The sequence below is a fragment of the Hemiscyllium ocellatum genome, chromosome 17 (assembly GCF_020745735.1).
Source record: "Hemiscyllium ocellatum isolate sHemOce1 chromosome 17, sHemOce1.pat.X.cur, whole genome shotgun sequence".
Lineage (NCBI taxonomy): Eukaryota > Metazoa > Chordata > Chondrichthyes > Orectolobiformes > Hemiscylliidae > Hemiscyllium > Hemiscyllium ocellatum.
Window position 1 is genome coordinate 42,851,375 of NC_083417.1, and position 17,374 is coordinate 42,868,748.

The 17,374-nt window shown below is 40.7% G+C and overlaps 1 protein-coding gene across 3 annotated transcripts in view; it reads right to left on the reverse strand.

Annotated features, from left to right (window-relative positions):
• znf423 (zinc finger protein 423) overlaps positions 1-12,900 on the reverse strand; it is a 374,786-nt gene extending 361,886 nt beyond the window's left edge. For 2 of the 3 annotated variants that reach the window (XM_060838113.1, XM_060838112.1), the window contains exon 1: positions 11,613-12,899. In XM_060838113.1, coding sequence (XP_060694096.1) covers positions 11,613-11,652 — 40 coding nt within the window. In that variant the 5' untranslated portion in view covers positions 11,653-12,899. Of the gene's footprint in view, positions 1-11,612 lie in introns of all 3 variants that reach the window. The other variant, XM_060838114.1, reaches the window with a different exon arrangement.
• Between the last annotated feature and the right edge of the window lie 4,474 nt (positions 12,901-17,374).

A 17,374-nucleotide genomic window follows, 5' to 3' on the forward strand; every position in this document is an offset into this window, starting at 1 on the left:
TACAGGAATTCACCTGTTTTTTTTCTGTAAAGTACCTTTCAAGCCATACACCATCCTGACTTAGCACTATCACTACTCCTTCACTGAAGACAGTTCAAAATTCTGGAACTACCATCCTAACAGCACTATGGGTATGCATTAAAAACTGTAATGGTTCAGGAAAGTGGCTCAAACCACTTTAAGGGCAAGAATTACCAGCCTAACCAGCAACACCTACATTATATCATTGAAAACAAAACTGCAAAAATTCTCAGGCTGGTACCATAGCCTCAAAACATGTACACAGAGTCTTCTTCACAGTAAACAAACAGTTTTCTTTGATCTCAAATGATCAAATCAGCAGCTAGCAGCTAAACTTCACTTCGGTCACATGGTGCATTTCTCTTTTAAAAACTTTAGACCATTCAAAACAAATCTTATAAATCTTCTCATAGTAACATTGTGCTTAACTGGATCTTTCTTAGAACCAAAATGGTTACGTACAAGTGGCTATCTGGTCTATCATCTCACTGTTGGCTCTCTTAAAAAGCAACTTTTTCATTCCACTTCCCTGCCTCTTCTCCTAGCCTCCAAGGTTTTGCTTTTCAGATAGTTATCCATGTCTCCTTTGAAATCCATAGTTAAATCTGTTCTATCACACACATTTATGATCTGAACCAAATGTTATTTTCAAGTTTTTCCTCATGCCACCACTATTTCTGTTGCCAATCACCTTAAATTAGTGTTCTCTGGTCCTCAGACCTTCTGCCAACAGGAATTTTCTCAATCTCCATTGTCCAGGCAAAATTAGCTTTTAAAAATCTATCAAATCCCTTCTCGACTTTCTCTTCTGTAAAAGGAGAATAGCTTCTCAAATCTAACCATATAAAAAGATCCTCACCCCTGGAGCCAGCATCATTGATCTTTCCTACATCTTCTTTAATACCTTCACATCGTTCCTAAAGGTTTATGCCCAAAATCAGACAAAATACTCCAACTGGGCTGGATTTAGTAGAATTCATCATAACTTCTTGCTTTTGAACTTTATTTGCTACTTTAAAGCTCAGAATCCAATCTGATACTTTTTAAAGTAACTTTCTCAACTCATTGTACTAATAATTTGTGCATATATGTACTGTTTTTAAGGTGCTAGTGTACTGTACCTTTAAGAGAGAGAGGAAGCTGGCAAAGACTGAAAGCACAGAATGTCCTGAATAATTTAAAAATGTAATATTTGGTTGACACAAATAGCTGGTGCTTATGGTACAAAAACAAGTTCAAATTCGGCCAGTTTAAATTATGCCCCAGAATCCAAAATCCAATCGAATTTGAATTTTACAGTTTTGAATGATATCAAACCAATGAAATGATCCATTTTGGGGTATAAACTTGGATATTTTGAACAGTTAGGGGAGAACAGCAAAGAGCACTCACAAGTAAAGACTGCCAGCAGAATAGCTTTCTGAAAGTTACCTGTCCATAAGAAATTTATACAGAAGATCAAAGCCAACCTAGCAAAACCTAAGGCGTAAGTTCGACATCCAAAGACAACTGGATTTGAAAATGATTTGCTGTAAATTTAAGAGGGAAATTAATCAGACGAGTATTATAGAATGGGAAGTAAAAAATAAGTTTAAGAGAAAGGAGTTGTAAATAGTTGTGGTTTTAATATTCTCTGTTGGATTTAAAGAATAAAATTGCTCATTTTTACTTTAAATAGTGAAACCTGGGATAGTTCTTTGCCTCTCGAAATTTAACAGATTACGGCACAGAGTGAACTTCTCTGTGTTGGGTTTAAATTAGCAGAGGGGTTTACCCCATATCACAGTATTTTGTATTCTATTTTAGCACAGCCTTTCAAATTGTATTACTTATCTTAATATTCCAACTTTCTTGTTGTGGTTCTGTTCACCGAGCTGGGAATTTGTGTTGCAAATGTTTCGTTCCCTGTCTAGGTGACATCCTCAGTGCTTGGGAGACTCCTGTGAAGTGCTTCTGTGATCTTTCCTCTGGCATTTGTAGTGGTTTGAATCTGCCGCCTCCGGTTGTCAGTTCCAGCTGTCCGCTGCAGTGGTCAGTATATTGGGTCCAGGTCGATGTGCTTATTGATTGAATCTGTGGATGAGTGCCATGCCTCTAGAAATTCTCTGGCTGTTCTCTGTTTGGCTTGTCCTATAATAGTAGTGTTGTCCCAGTCGAATTCATGTTGCTTGTCATCTGCATGTGTGGCTACGGAGTAGTGTACAAATGTAGTGTACAAAATCTCTTACAAGGACTGCACAAAACACTACATAGGACAAACAGGAAGACAGCTAACGATCCGCATCCATGAATACCAACTAGCCACGAAACGACACGACCAGCTATCCTTTGTAGCCACACACACAGATGACAAGCAACATGAATTCGACTGGGACAACACTACTATTATAGTACAAGTCAAACAGAGAACAGCCAGGGAATTCCTAGGGGCATGGCACTCATCCACAGATTCAATCAATAAGCACATCGACCTGGACCCAACATTCCGACCACTGCAGCGGACAGCTGGAACAGACAACCGGAGGCGGCAGATTCAAACCACTACAAATGCCGGAGGAAAGATCACAAAAGCACTTCACAGCACTGAGGATGCCACCTAGATAGGGGACAAAACATCTGCAACACAAATTCCCAGCTCGGCAAACAGAACCACAACAACGGAGCACCCGAGCTACAAATCTTCTCACAAACTTTGAATTCCAACTTCCCTCTTCAAAATGAATCCCTTCTCGCTTTTCCGCATTAAATTTGGTCTACTAGCCAATCCACTTGAAATTTACTGCAACCTACTCAGACTTTTTAATATTTCCAAATTGAGAGAGAAACTGTGCTCTGTCCAGTGAAGACTAATTTATAATAAAATAATTGTACCAGAACCAAATCCTACAGAATGTCACAAGGTATATTCCTCTAGTCCAAATAAAAACAACCAACCGTTCACAACCACTCTTTCCTATCACACAGCTGACTTCATATCCATGCATCCTGCTGTTGTTCTTTTTATTCCCATAGACTTCAACTTGGCTGATAAAACCAAGTATGTGGTACTTCATTAAATGCCTTCTGGGAATTCAAGCGAACGAAATCAACTCTATAACCTTAATCTCCCATTCTGTTACTTCAAGAGAAAAACTCAACACAATTTACCATTAACAGCTTTAACAAAACTATGTTTGGTTTTCCATAACTAATCGATCTTTGTCAAAGTGATTGCCAATTTTGTCACAGATTATGCGACTAAAACTTTCTCAATGCCAAACTTAAACTTAGCAATCTGTAGTCGCTGGGCATAGCCTTTCATCTTATGATAAGGATGCAACATTTACAATTCTCACATCCTCGAGGACCACCTCAATGACTGATGATGTCTTAAGTGGCAGACTGATCGACCAGATAAATTGTCACTGACAATTCTCTGTTGACATTGGTCCAACCAATGTCAAAGTAAATTTCCTCCAGGTACTCCAGTTTCCTCCCACAGTCCAAAGATGGGCAGGTTAGGTGGATTGCAATGCTAAATTGCCCAGAGTGTTCAGGGTTGTGCAGACTAAGTGGATTAGTGATAGGAAATTGAAGGTTACAGGGATAAGGTAGGTTGGTGGGTCTGGGTAGGATGCTCTTCAGAGGAGCGGTGAGGACTCAACGGGCCAAATGGCCTGCTTCCAAACTGAAGGGATTCTACGATTCTGAACAGTTGATTATAGATTTCTTTTTCCTAAATCAACCAGTCCAGCACCATCACTGTATTCAAGGGGGATTAGATTATCTGAGGCAGAAAGTGAGTCTGTTATGCTGTCTGAATTTAATAAGAATGGGAGAGTTAGAAGAGACAGCGGTGAGATTAAGCCACGTGTCAGCAGTACACATGAACTTTAATGCTCTGCCCTCGGATGACGTCACTTAGATGCAGCATTTAAACGAAAAATACAAGTGGGCATGGGATAGGGCAGATACAGAATGCATGAGCCAGAAGAGAAGATATTAGAAGGGATTCTCTGGCTACAATTAGCGTAATGCAACTGTTCTTATGTATCTAACAGTGGATACACACTGTCAGATGCTTATCAGAAGACAGGTCATTTTATCTGGTTCAAAAGCAAACAAGCCACTTGAAGGTCACTAGTGACCAAAAAGAGAAAATATAAAGTCACAGGAAGCTCACCACTGAAGGGAAATTAGGAATGAGCAATAAATGCCAGCTTAAGAAGTAAATCCCAAATCCCATTAACAAATAAGAAAAAAAATTACTACACTGGAACTGTGCCAGTCTGGAATGCTTAGATTCAAATCAATTCTGGATTTTTTGGAATTTTTACATAGAGTTCAGATTGCCTAACTTAACCACAAATTTAACACCTCAGTTTTCAATGTTTACCTGAAGCACTCACAGGTGAAAAACATAAAACAGTAATAAAGACTGTTCTACTCATTCACATCCAGTCACAAAAGGTGGTGGACAATTAAACTACTCACTAGAAGAAGGCTCCACAATTATCCCCGCTTTCAATGATGGAAGAGCCCAGCACATCAGGGCAAAAGATAAGGCTGAAGCTTTCATAGCAATCATCAGCCAGAAGTGCTGAGTGCATGATCCATCTTAGCCTCCTCTAGTGGTCCCCAGCATTACAGACACCAGTCTTCAGCCAATTCGAATCACTCCACGTGATATCAAGAAACAGTTTGACATAATGGTTACTGCAAAGGCTACAGGCCCTGACAACATTCTGGCAATAGTACTAAAGAGGTGTTCTCCAAAACTTGCTGCTCCCCTTGCTACGCTCTTTCAGTATAGTTACAACACCAGCATTACCCGACAATGTGGAAAATTGTCCGGGTATGTCCTGTACATAAAAAGCAGGACAAATCCAACTCAGCCAATTACTGCCCCATCGGTCTACTCTAGACCATCAGTAAAGTGATGGCAGGTGTCATCAATCAAGCAACTCCTGCTCAGTAATAATCTGCAGTGGCACTCAGTTTAGGTTCCAGCAGGCCACCCAGCTCCTGACCTCATTACAGCCTTGGTTCAAACATGAACAAAAGAGCCGAGTTCCAGAGGAGAGGTGAAAGTAACAGCCCTTGACATCAAGGATGCATTTTAACAAGTGCGGCATCAAGGAACCCTAGTAAAACTGGAATCAACAGTTATCGGGGGCAAACTCTCCAGTGGTTGGAGTCATACCTGACACATGATGGTTGTAGTTATTGGAGGTCAGTCATCTCAGCTCCAAAGCATCTTTGAAGGGTTCCCTTGGGGTACTGTCCTAGACCCAACCATCTTGAGCTGCTTTATCAACGACCTGCCCACATTCTAAGGTCAGAAGTGGGGATGTCCACTAATGATTGCACAATGTGATAACTGCACAATGTTCAGCACCATTCGCAACTCCTCAGATACAGAAGCAGTCCATGTTGAAACGTTTCAAGATCGGGACAATATCCAGGCTTAGGCTGGCAAGAAAGATTCACACCACACAAATGCCAGGCAATGACCATTTCCGATAAGAGATGAACAATCTCACTGCCACCCCTTGCATTCAATGGTTACCATCAATGAATCGCCCATAAATCAACATCCTGGCGTTACTCTTGACTAGAAACTCAAATCGAATCAACACGTAAACAGTGGCTGCAAGAGCAGATCAATGGCTAGGAATATTTTAGCAAGTAACTCACATGACTGCCCAAAGCCTGTCCATCATCTACAAGGCACAAGTCAAGAGTATGATGGAATACTCCCCACTTGCCTGGAAGAGTGTAGCTCCAACAACATTCCATACTTGACACCATCCAGGACATAGCAGCCCACTTCTTTGTACTATACCTTACAAGCATCCAATCCCTCCACCACACTCAGGAGCAACAATGTATACTATCTACAAGATACACTGCAGAAATTCAAAGATTCCTCAGGTAGCACCTTCCAAACCCATGACCACTTCCATCTCGAATGACAAGGGCAATGGCAACAAATACTTGGGAACACCACCACTTTCAAGTTCCCCTCCAAGGCACTCACTATCCTGATTTGGAAATACATTGCAATTCATTCACGGTCACTAAGTCAAAATCCTGGAACTCCCTCTCTAATGGCATTGTGAGTCAACGCACAGCAGGTGGACTGCAGCAGTTCAAGAAGGTAGCTCACCATCACCTTTTCAAGGGCAACGAAGGAATATATGATATCCAGCCAGTGTCACCCACTTCCCACAGATAAGTAAAAGTAAAACTGTATGTTGCACTTTTGTATTCCAAAAGAACTGAACTACAATAATACCATGAGTTGCTTAGTTATGCTCAAACATTTCTGGGCAACTCATCTTTCCAAACAATGTATTCTTAAACTGGAGAGATTACTGTACAATGATAATTTACATATAGCTTCTTACGCAAAATACTTGACACAAACATAATTTACATTAAGCCAGAGAGGCAGATATTATGATAAGACTATGACAGAGATTTAAGGAGGGCCTTAAAAAGACGTAAAGGGGAAAATGCAGAGGTTTCATGATGGGATTCCAGAGCTTAAGTTTTAATGAGCTGGGAGGTTCAGCTGCTGATGGTAGGGTAAAAACAGTAATAGATATAGAGATCAGATTTGGAAGAATGCAGCATTACTAAAGGTACTAGAAGAGATTGCAGAAATAAAAAGATTAAGATGCAGCAAGGAATCACACCAGGGGTATAAATAGTTAAAACTGGGTGCCTTGGAACAAGTGCATGTCAGCAAGTACCAATGATGGGCTTAAAGAATTTGTTGCAATTCAAGATACAAGCAGCACAACAGGGTTGAGAATGCGGGAGGAATTTGATAAGCTCTGGAATAATCAAGTCTCGAAACAAAAACGGCAAGAATAGGGTTACAAAAGATGGGATTTCAAAAGAAAACCGTCAGGTGTCAGACAGACAATATGACCAAATAGAAATTATTGGTTTCAGTCAGGAGGTTGGATGCTCAACTCACGATTTAATAGAATGTGTATTTAATCTAAAGCAGATATAAAAAGGTTAGTGTGTGACTGGAAGTTAGCATTCCAGTACAAATCTCAAGCACAGCTACATCAAGACTTTCAGACACATGATATCAGTGCCAATGGAATGCAACTTGAGGAAGGATGGAAAAAGAATGCTTTGGTCTGTACTAGAGCACACTGCAGTTCATCCAAAACTGAATGTTGGATGATCAGGCTGGCAACAGTAGTAATGAAGATTAGAGGGAGATAATCCACATGTGCGGCACTTATTACAGTTTTGGATCATGACAGCCAATGTCCACATAGATGAGGCGCCCAAAATAAATCTATGATGGATTCTGTAAGTAGCAATGCATGAATAGTGAGAGAATGTCTTGAAGATGGTTCAATCGCTTAGCAAAAATGTATAAACAAAAGATTAAGGTGCTGTAGGTTAGTCAGTCATTCAAGCCGGCTCCACCATTCAACAAGATCAAGGCTGATCAGATATTCTACAGTCCCACCTAACCTCAATAACCTTTCACCGCCTTGTTAATCAACAGCCTATCTCTACCTTCAGAACAAAGGCAATACTTCCACTGTCTTTTGAGAAGGTCTTGAATCTTTGGAAAAAAAACTTTCTCTGAGAAACGTAAAAGCAAGTAATAACAGTGCCACTCGGCTAGAAAATAAAAGACACATTGGAGGGGAATGATACTGGAAGTTAGCAAAGGATTGCAGAACTGAGGTAGTATCTGGGTTTCCTGTTACTTGAATGATAAAGTTAGTATGTAATTACAATTTGATTGTGAAGGCAAGTGGAATGCTTACATGTACTGCAAGGATAAAAAAATGAGGTCTGCAGATGCTGGAGATCACAGCTGAAAATGCGTTGCTGGTTAAAGCACAGCAGGTTAGGCAGCATCCAAGGAATAGGAAATTCGACGTTTCGGGCATAAGCCCTTCATCAGGAAAGGGAGAACTGTTTGTTTAGTGTATGGATTCTTCTGTAGATGAAGAACAGCAGAGGTCCTTTGCAGGTCTGTGAGAGTGTTGTCCTGAGCTGGGGGAGGGCTGATTGCAGGGAATGTAGGTAGCGACGCATGGCTGCAAGGGTGGAGCAGAGGATCCGGAGGGAGATTTCCTGATGAAGGGCTTATGCCCGAAACGTCGAATTTCCTATTCCTTGGATGCTGCCTAACCTGCTGTGCTTTAACCAGCAACACATTTTCAGATGTACTGCAAGGAGAAAGGAATACAAAAAGGAAAGATTCTTTTATTATACAGTGCCTTAGTGAGGCCATTTCTGGACTACCTTGACCAATTTCTGGTGGTCTTATATAAAAAAACAATAGATGAGAATTTAAGAGAGAGATTTGAGCTAGGTACATCAGGATGGCAGAGTATTAATGGGTCTGGGTGCAAAGTACACAAAAGAAGAAACTTTTCATGTTCCATGACAAACAGCAGTGGTAAGGAACAGGAAAAAGCAAAAAGAGAGAAAAAAAATGGAAAGTCCTGAGAAACAATTATAATACATCAATGAATGGACACAAGGCAAAATTAGGATTGGGATAAAAATTTCTGCTCCTAAAACATAACTGATGGCTATAACTACTTCAAATTCATTTCGCTTTACTTGGGATACAGCTATGCCAGTCACATTGCTTTACAGCTGGTCCACTAAGGAGAACCAATACTTTAGGTGCAAAAATGCTTTAAAAAAATGTAATTTTTTTTAAGATGAGTCTGACATGACAGGAAATGTTTGCTTTGTTCAAAATCTCCAAAGAGCTACACCTCAAGTTGCTTGTTTTAAAGTTATACGAACAGGGAAATCAGCATCCTATATAGTCTTTGCCATGAATTACAAAGAAACACAAGTGCAGTACCCCCCACCCTTGATTGAAAAGCACTTCCCCCAGATTTGTATTTTACTGTAATGATGAGTCAGATAATCACCAGCCTGTCACAAATGTCAAAAGCTGCAACAGCAAACAGAGATGACCAGTTAGCCTGGCAGCCACAAGTGTTTTTATAAGTTTATGATCCACATGCACAAATTGCTGGCAATTACAAAAAGGCCTGTTTGAAACATTTCACACAAAACTCTCTCCAACCTCACACCAGACCATTTCCAAAAATGTTATCACTTTCACTGACTAAGCTACTTAGCCAAGGCATTGAATACAGAAGGGAGTGCCCACACTCTGAAAGCATTTAAATGTAAGTGTGCAGGAACTCCAAGAAAGCACAAAAAATTTCATACACATGGGCCACACTTTACTTCATGCAGTGCGAATTGGCCCCTCTGGGAACATCTCTTACAATGTTCTTAATGAAGTACGCACAACCCACATATTTCACTTGATTCTAGAGTACAAGTCTAATACTAACTGCACTTTCTTGGTTCCAGAAGTACTGGTGATATCTCACTGTAAGAGATCAGTCCAGTAGCAAAAACGGAATTAAGATGACCAATGTTATTAACACAACATTGCTGCATATTTTACATCATTTCTGCAATAAACAGAGTTCATCTGTATTTTTTTAAATTACGTTTATAGCTTGACTGTTCAACATTGCAATTATTAAATCTATGATAGACACAATACTTTGCAATATTCGTAATGCTCAGCCTTCAAATATTGCAAGTGTTTCAAATAACACTAAACCCTATATTTAATAGATTGACATTTTGAAATTGTTAAATGTAACTGACTGATCCAAAGGACCATAACCTAATTAATAGTCAAAGGTTTATAAACCACATAAGCTTTGCTCTTTAAATTTGCACATTTGTTTTAAATATTAGGCCTGTCAATCTGTTGATGTTCGATGCAATATATTCCAGTCATTTTGTGGCCCAAAGACAAATCTAAACCCTTAGAAATTATAATATGTCTACTTACAGTGTAAGAAAAACATCAGTAACACAATGCAAAAATCTCATTTCAGAGTTTAAGCAACTCTAAAACGTTCCAGCTCCAGACTAAAGGAGTCCCTATAAAAATTCAATTTGAATATTATATGAATCAAATTACAAATTTACATGGATTGTCCTCGTCGTCAGGTTAGGTAATTCAATAAACTTGTACATTCTTTACTCTTTTGGGTCAAATATCCAAGGCATCCTGTCCATGCATTATCAAGAAGATGCAAAATTCATTACACAAAATTCTAAGTCAAGAAAAATATTCCTTCATTTTTGCTGCAAAGTCCTGGAACCTCGGAACTAACACCATCAATGGAGCATCACATCCACAATATCTGCTTGGTCCAAATAAGTTATGGCCCACAACCTTCAGACCAACTTGAGATCAATAAGTGCAGCTTTACCAGCACTACTCTTATCCCATAAACAAATAATGGTCTTATCCCATAAACAAATAATGGAAAAATAAGAAGGGAAAAATTATAGGCTAAAATTTTCCATTTGCAGTAATGAGGAGTCACGCATGCCAACAGCAGTATACTGGAAAATTACAAGCAGTGTTTGCAATTTTCCATCCCTTGAAATTAGTGTCTGGAAAAATATGGGAACAATATAGTGAGTTGAAGATATTCTCAGTTTAGGAGTTTGGATTGATATTTCTGAATAACCCAGTTGTCCATTTTGCTTTTACACCTTATCAAAATGTCGATGTCAAAAACGTATACTGAAATTACATGAGGGATTTCTTGAAAATTATCTCGCTCACTTAGAAGACGAAACCAAACAGAAAGGCAGTAACAATGCATTTTTAAAAATCAACTTAACCCGAACTGCTTTAACACATCTCTGGGGCAGCTTGGATTTGAACCCATGCCTTCTGGCCCACGAGTAACAATCTAATCTCAAGGGATGGCTCCGTATGTGTTTGGAAGAACGTTAGTTTCGGTTTGTTGATGTGCTTAGTAGTTAATTACTTGCGGATAGAGTTCCCACAGGTGACATACAGCCTGAGAAGGCAGCAGCTAGCACCGGGTGCAGCATGTCCACAGTATGTTACACAGCTGGTATTTCCTAAATCAACCTGTTCAGAGACGTGGCTCTGCATTAGCAGGTGGGATTAGAATTTGGGCCTCCAAGCTCAGATGTAGGGGCAGCACCGCATTCAGATTCCACAAGAACGGCGCCGCTCCCGCGCCGACAGGTTTTTTTCAGTGTTCAAACTGCCCGCGCGCTCAACGGTAACCGCCACTCAATTTCGTTTCTTAAAAAAAACACAAACGCGCTCGCAAAATTCCACAATCGGAACTCGCCAGCAGCACCTGGGCCTCGTGCTTCGCGCCCCTCCCCTCCTCGACCCAGGCCGCGTGCCCGCCCAGCCCCAGTTCAAGACCAGCTCCACACTGCCCCTGTCGGCGAAGGCCCGCGTGCGTGTGACCGTGCGCGCGCCGCCCTCCTTCCCTCCCGCGCGCGCTGTTTCCGCTCTCCGTGACGCCCACCAGCCCCGGCTCCAACTGAACTGGGCGCCAGCGGATCGCACGCGCGGAAAAGTCCATTCGTGCGACCGTTGCCGCTCCCCCGCCAAAGCACCACCTTCAAAAAAACCAACATGCAGATTTTCTCGCTCTTTTGTTTTCCTTTTAGAGAGAGAAAAAACAATTAAAAAAAATTAAAACGAAAGAATCCGTCACGGCAGAGCTCACCTTTAACAGCCCGAGGCTTAGACTGTTTGCGTCTGGACATGTCCAGTCCTTCAGTCCGCTGGAAGAATCTGCTCTCTGGGCGCTGCTGTCCGGGGCAGTGACTAGAGCTCCAAACATCAATCTTTGCTCCGTGCTCTCCCTCTCCCTCTCTCTCCCTCCTCCTGCCCGTTGCAATGCGGCAACTTCAACCTCTCGGAGTGGACTACGTGTGACGTCTCCTTCCTACTTTTTTTTTGTTCGCGGTGGTGCTAAAACTAGATTTCAGTCAAGTGATTCTTTTTTTAAAAAAAAGGTTTTTTTTTCTCAGATCTTCCCCTCTCCCTCTTAATTTTTTACTCCTCTTCGGGTCTCCCAACAACACACACACACACCCACCCCAACTTCTTTGCAACTGGTGGATTTGGATGCGGGATCCAGCAAGTCCACACGAAAGCAAGAAGTGATTATTTTACGGGGGAGTTGAGGGCTGGGCAGGAGGCTCCCTGGGTTCCCCCCCACCCCTGAAAATAAACTCGATTTTAAAAATTTAAAAAAAAAGAATGTGCCGCTGCTCCTTTCTTTTTTTTGGTCTATTGTTGCACGAAATCCACTTGCATTAACCTCAACCTTCCTTCCGTGCAAACCTCACACACAGACACACACACACCCCCCTCCCCTCCCCTTGTCAACGGCGACCTCAAGGACTAAAAATTCTCAACAAGAGGCAAAAAAAAAGTGAAGAGGGAAGGGGGGGTGGGAAAAATAAAACAAAACAAAAAACCCGTCAACCTGCCGCTTTAACTCTCCGCACAACAACAATAATAAACTTGGCGGATTTTTAAACGTGTGTGTGTGTCTGTGGAGGGAGGGATCACCTGTTTAGCCAGAAATCTAAAGAGGGTACGAGGTCTATCCTGCCCGGAGAGTGTCCCGATCCTCCTCGGTGAGTCGCACACATAGAAAGAGCGGGGCTGCCTGTCCGAGTGTGCGGGGGATGTTCACCGACGGGGGGCCGGCGAGCGGGACCAGCTTGGTGCCATGACCGCCGTCCGGCTGGCCGGCTCGGCAGCAGAGCCAGCTCTTTGTGCCGCTGCCTCCACCGCCGCCGCTGCTGTTGCTGCTGCTGCTGCTGGAAGCGGAGCTGGCTGCTGAGGAACTGCGTTAGCGCGCAGTGCAGACACATAATAAGCTGGGAAATTCAAGTAAGGCCCAAACCCATCAGGACCTCTCCACGGGGGAGCTTTCCCGCAGGGAGACGCGCCACACGTAATCACGGAGGAAATCGCTGTCCAAGTGCAGAGCACGCATGGTGAATAATGAAAAAATCCTGAGTGCGCGATCGTGCCAAAAGCATGGAGCCCTGGACAAGCCTGGAGCGGACTGCAACTCACACACACAATAAATACCTCCCTCATTCTGCCTCCTCTCACTCACAGATATACAGACCTAACCAAAGCACCGCTAACACCTCCAAATGCAAATTCAGCCTCTCGAATCCTGCACCCTTTCTGTCGACTTTAATTCTGTTTTGTTTTTTTAAAGAGAAAGGATCATATGTACCACATGCCACTCAGAACTGAACAACTGCATCAAACTCACACAGAGCTCCCGAAAGAAACTAATTAGTTTCGCGCAGCACAGAGACAGAGAGAAAATCCGTTACGGGGGGGGAAGAAAAAGGGCGTCAGTTGTTCCAAACCTATGCAACTTAACAGTTTCCCTTCAACTCCATAGTTTTACACGGGAAAGGCGATGTTGAATTGCGACACTCCGGTCGCATTGATATTTAAGAAAAAAAAGTGCTACAATTAAAACGGGAATCAACGCACCCCCCCCCCCCCCCCCCCATCCCAGAGAAAAAAGATATTAAAAATGGTCATGACAGTGAAAGGCACCAGACCCTTGGCCATGCAAGTCGCTCCAGCTGAACCACAAACTGCTTTAATGTTGCCATTACTGTACATCTCCTTTGATTCGCAGAAGCAATCTCGCATTCACAGTTTTTAATAACCTAATTCCTACCGAACAATGGAAATTCTTTAGCTTCCAGCACGTAACTCCCTGCAGGGCACAGTGAATTTCAAAAATATCCGTAATGATACGGTGGAATTAAAAGGGTATTAGTGTTAGTAATTCGTTTACATCTAATTATAAACTGATGGAATTATGCCTATGTGGTTAACAAATATAATCGGTTTGAATTTATTTGTGTGGATGTGTATGCGTGTGCTGAGACGTGGTTATAGACCACCTCTGTGTGATTTTAAATACAATTTTGAGGTAAGAGTTGGAGGGGAGTTAACAGATGAGCAAGAGACAGACTGGAAACCTGTTCTGAAAATCTGTTGGTCCTAGCAGCCTTATAAATACAATAAACTGGAGGAATTAACATGTTTTTCAATGGTGAGGTGTGCATTATATCTGTGTATCCAGTATAAATGACACAAGTGATCCTCAAACCGGGTCCAGAGTGATAACAAGAAATGCAATAAATCATAAAATTGTGTGTGTTTTTTTTAAATTTAGTGTTTCTATGATCTGACTTCACGCCCAGGGGCTAATGCAGAGCTGTAAATAGTTTTTGTTCTTGCATTCTGTGCAATGTCGAGTTGAATGGATCGTACCTTTCGCTGCTACTTGCCTCTTGTCTGGTCAGGTAGCTTGCGCCCTCTTCCGGATCCCACTCTAAAGTTTGCAATCGCTCTGCTCCTGGAAAATAATTCAAAATTAGTTCACTGCTGTTGGACAGACAGGAAAAATGTTTTAACATGCCAAACAATTATTTTAGTAAAAGTAGCACCGCCAAAATGACATCATAGTTTAAACGAGTAGCTTTCTTTCTTGATTGGTCAGCAAGAGAAATATTACTGTGACCCAGAAAGTGGAGAAACACCATAAATTAAATCCAAAATCCCGAAAAAAAATGAATAAATGGCAACCTTGCATGACGAACAGGAACTCTTTATGTAAGTGTTTTCTGTTACGCAATTTATTTCGAATCTCTTGGTCATGAAATAATTTCCAGCACTGTTGGATTAATTTCTGCTACAAATTACGATTTAAATTTTTTTTTAATAGAAATCCCTTAAATACACTGTTGTTTAATATTGAATTAACAAACTCAAATTAGTCAAAATAACAGCGCAACTGACTGAAAAGAGAAACCTTTAAATGTTCACTGTTGCTCATTTTATTTTCAAATACACGAAATGTTTACACTAAGCGCCACATCCATAAACTTGAAACACGGCGTGAGCAAAACGTAAATATATTTGGAAACAATCGATTCAAACTACGAAAATAACATCACATGTCATGAGTTTAAATAAACACTTACGAGCAGTACACCGGCAAATTGTTACTCGTTTGTTATCTATTTCATACTTCTCAAATAAATACGTGTTTATTCAAATAATAAATGACTGAAGGAACATCACGTTTAACTCTTTAACTTACATCCACGAGTAGAAATCTTCAGTGACTGTTGAACTTGACAATTCTCAAGCAGTTAATACCTAAACCCGACACATAGCCTGAAAGTTTCACTGCTATTGTACTTTGAAGTGGTGTTTAGAAAGCATTTTGGTGGTATTGCAAAATATTTATGAAATCGGACCAAAGGTTTACTCCGCTCTTTAAAAATATCCAAATCAGCAGTTCCTCCTAACGTTTGTGTCTTGCTTATTTGATATAAACCAAAGTGGATAGAATTCGGCGACACCAGGTAATTTGTGTGCAATCATTTCGATTAAAAAAAACTAATCTTTGTAGTGTGGTAATGAGTGTACCTGTGAATTAGGAAAGTAATATGATCATTGTGTGACATTTTGCTTATTATAAAACATCACTGTGGCCAAGGAATGTTCTTTTTTCTCTTGCGTCGTTGCGTAGCATTTGGACGATGGACAATCACCTATCCGCACAGGTTCCCGTTCAAGTTCGGTTGCGGGAGTATTTAGGAGAAAGTGAGGACTGCAGATGCTGGAGATCAGAGCTGAAAAAGTGTTGCTGGAAAAGCGCAGCAGGTCAGGCAGCATCCAAGGAGCAGGAGAATCGACGTTTCGGGCATGAGCCCTCCTTCAGGGAAGAGGACAGTGTGCCAAGCAGGCTAAGATAGTATTTACTCGATGGTACATTTTTATTAATTTTAATAGGTACTTTGCGCCTTTTTCACATAAAGTGAATTCTCTTTAGCATTTGCAGTGTTTTGTTAAAACAAAAGCTGTAATGATCAGGATGGAGTGTCGCTACACTAGAATCAGGACTTCTTCGACTATAATAGCTGAAAACTTCACCATACATCTAACTTAAGTTTCGAGGAAATTAGTGCAATCTTCTAAGGTAATCTTCTAAATTGTTGTACTTTTTGTCTTAAATAAAGCTTGTGCAATCGAAACTTAAAGCGGGTGGTGCATTCTTTTCAATGACTAACACAGTTCATTAAAACTGTGTCTGATAATGATAATTGCTATATTCAAGTACAGGCAGCTGTATAAATACTGGAGAAACTAGCCTGGAAAATCTCAAAATTATTCAAGAATTCTATAGATATTTTCATATACTTTTAGGAAATGTTACCTCATTCTCAGATGGCAAAATAATATTGTTACTTTGACTTTTCTATTCAACTTGACTACCTGATAAAGGAGTGTTGCTCCAAAAGCTAGTGTGCTTCCAATTAAACCTGTTGGACTATAACCTGGTGTTGTGTGATTTTTAACATTATTAACATGAATAGTCAAAAGGAGAACATTATGACTTGCGAAGGCAAACTCCACATTCGTATCAGGCTGAAGAACTTCAAATACCTAAAAGATATTGCTGGTAAAATGTTTCCAGAATGACAAGTTATTCTGGAAATAGTGCACGGTAAATGGTCGAATCAGTCTTGAAAGATGTTATACCGGTGCGGTAGATAGTTAATGAGATGATCTTGGTAAGACACAGTGAGAAAACTTAATGGTAGAATCAGTCTTGAAAGATGTTATACCAGTGCTGTAGATAGTTAATGAGATGATCTTGGTAAGACACAATGAGAAAACTTGCAGGACCTTGAAGTGAGAACCCCTTGAAACAATTCAATGCAACTCACATTTAGCCAAAAATTTAGCTTCATTCAATATTTCAGATATCAAGGACTTTTCTTCAGAACTGAGAAATAATTGAAACATAACAGGAGGTGGCAGAGTGGTCACGTCACAGGGCTAGAAATCCAGAGCGCTAAGCTGATTGTCTGGAGAAAAGAGTTGAAATGGTGATTTAAATGAGTCAAAAATGGATGAAATTTTAATTCAATAAAATCTGGATTTTTAAAACAATTCCAGCCTAATGGCCACTATCTAAGTATTATTGATAATTGTTTTTTTTTAAATCTGGTTCACTAATGTCCTTCAGGGAAGGAAATCTCTGTCCTTATTCCATCTGGCCTACATGTGATGCCAGACTTACAGCACTGAGGTTGACTCTTAATTGACTCTTACTAATCTACTGTTAATGCATCCATTGTGCTTTCTTACTTCCCACTCTTCCACATCATTCTGAAAATTCACAATCTCCTTTCTTGGCAATCATCTGAAACATTTAACCAATACTTAAACATGCAATAACTTACCCCACGCAACACATAATTATTGGCTCCGTTCCTTATGTAAACTTCTTTGGAATATGTATCACCTGAGTACATAATTTGAACAATTGACTTGTAGATGTGAGAACTCTAATATATGTATCATAATCACTAACATTATGATTATCCAACCCTTGATCTATCGTATTATTTACAC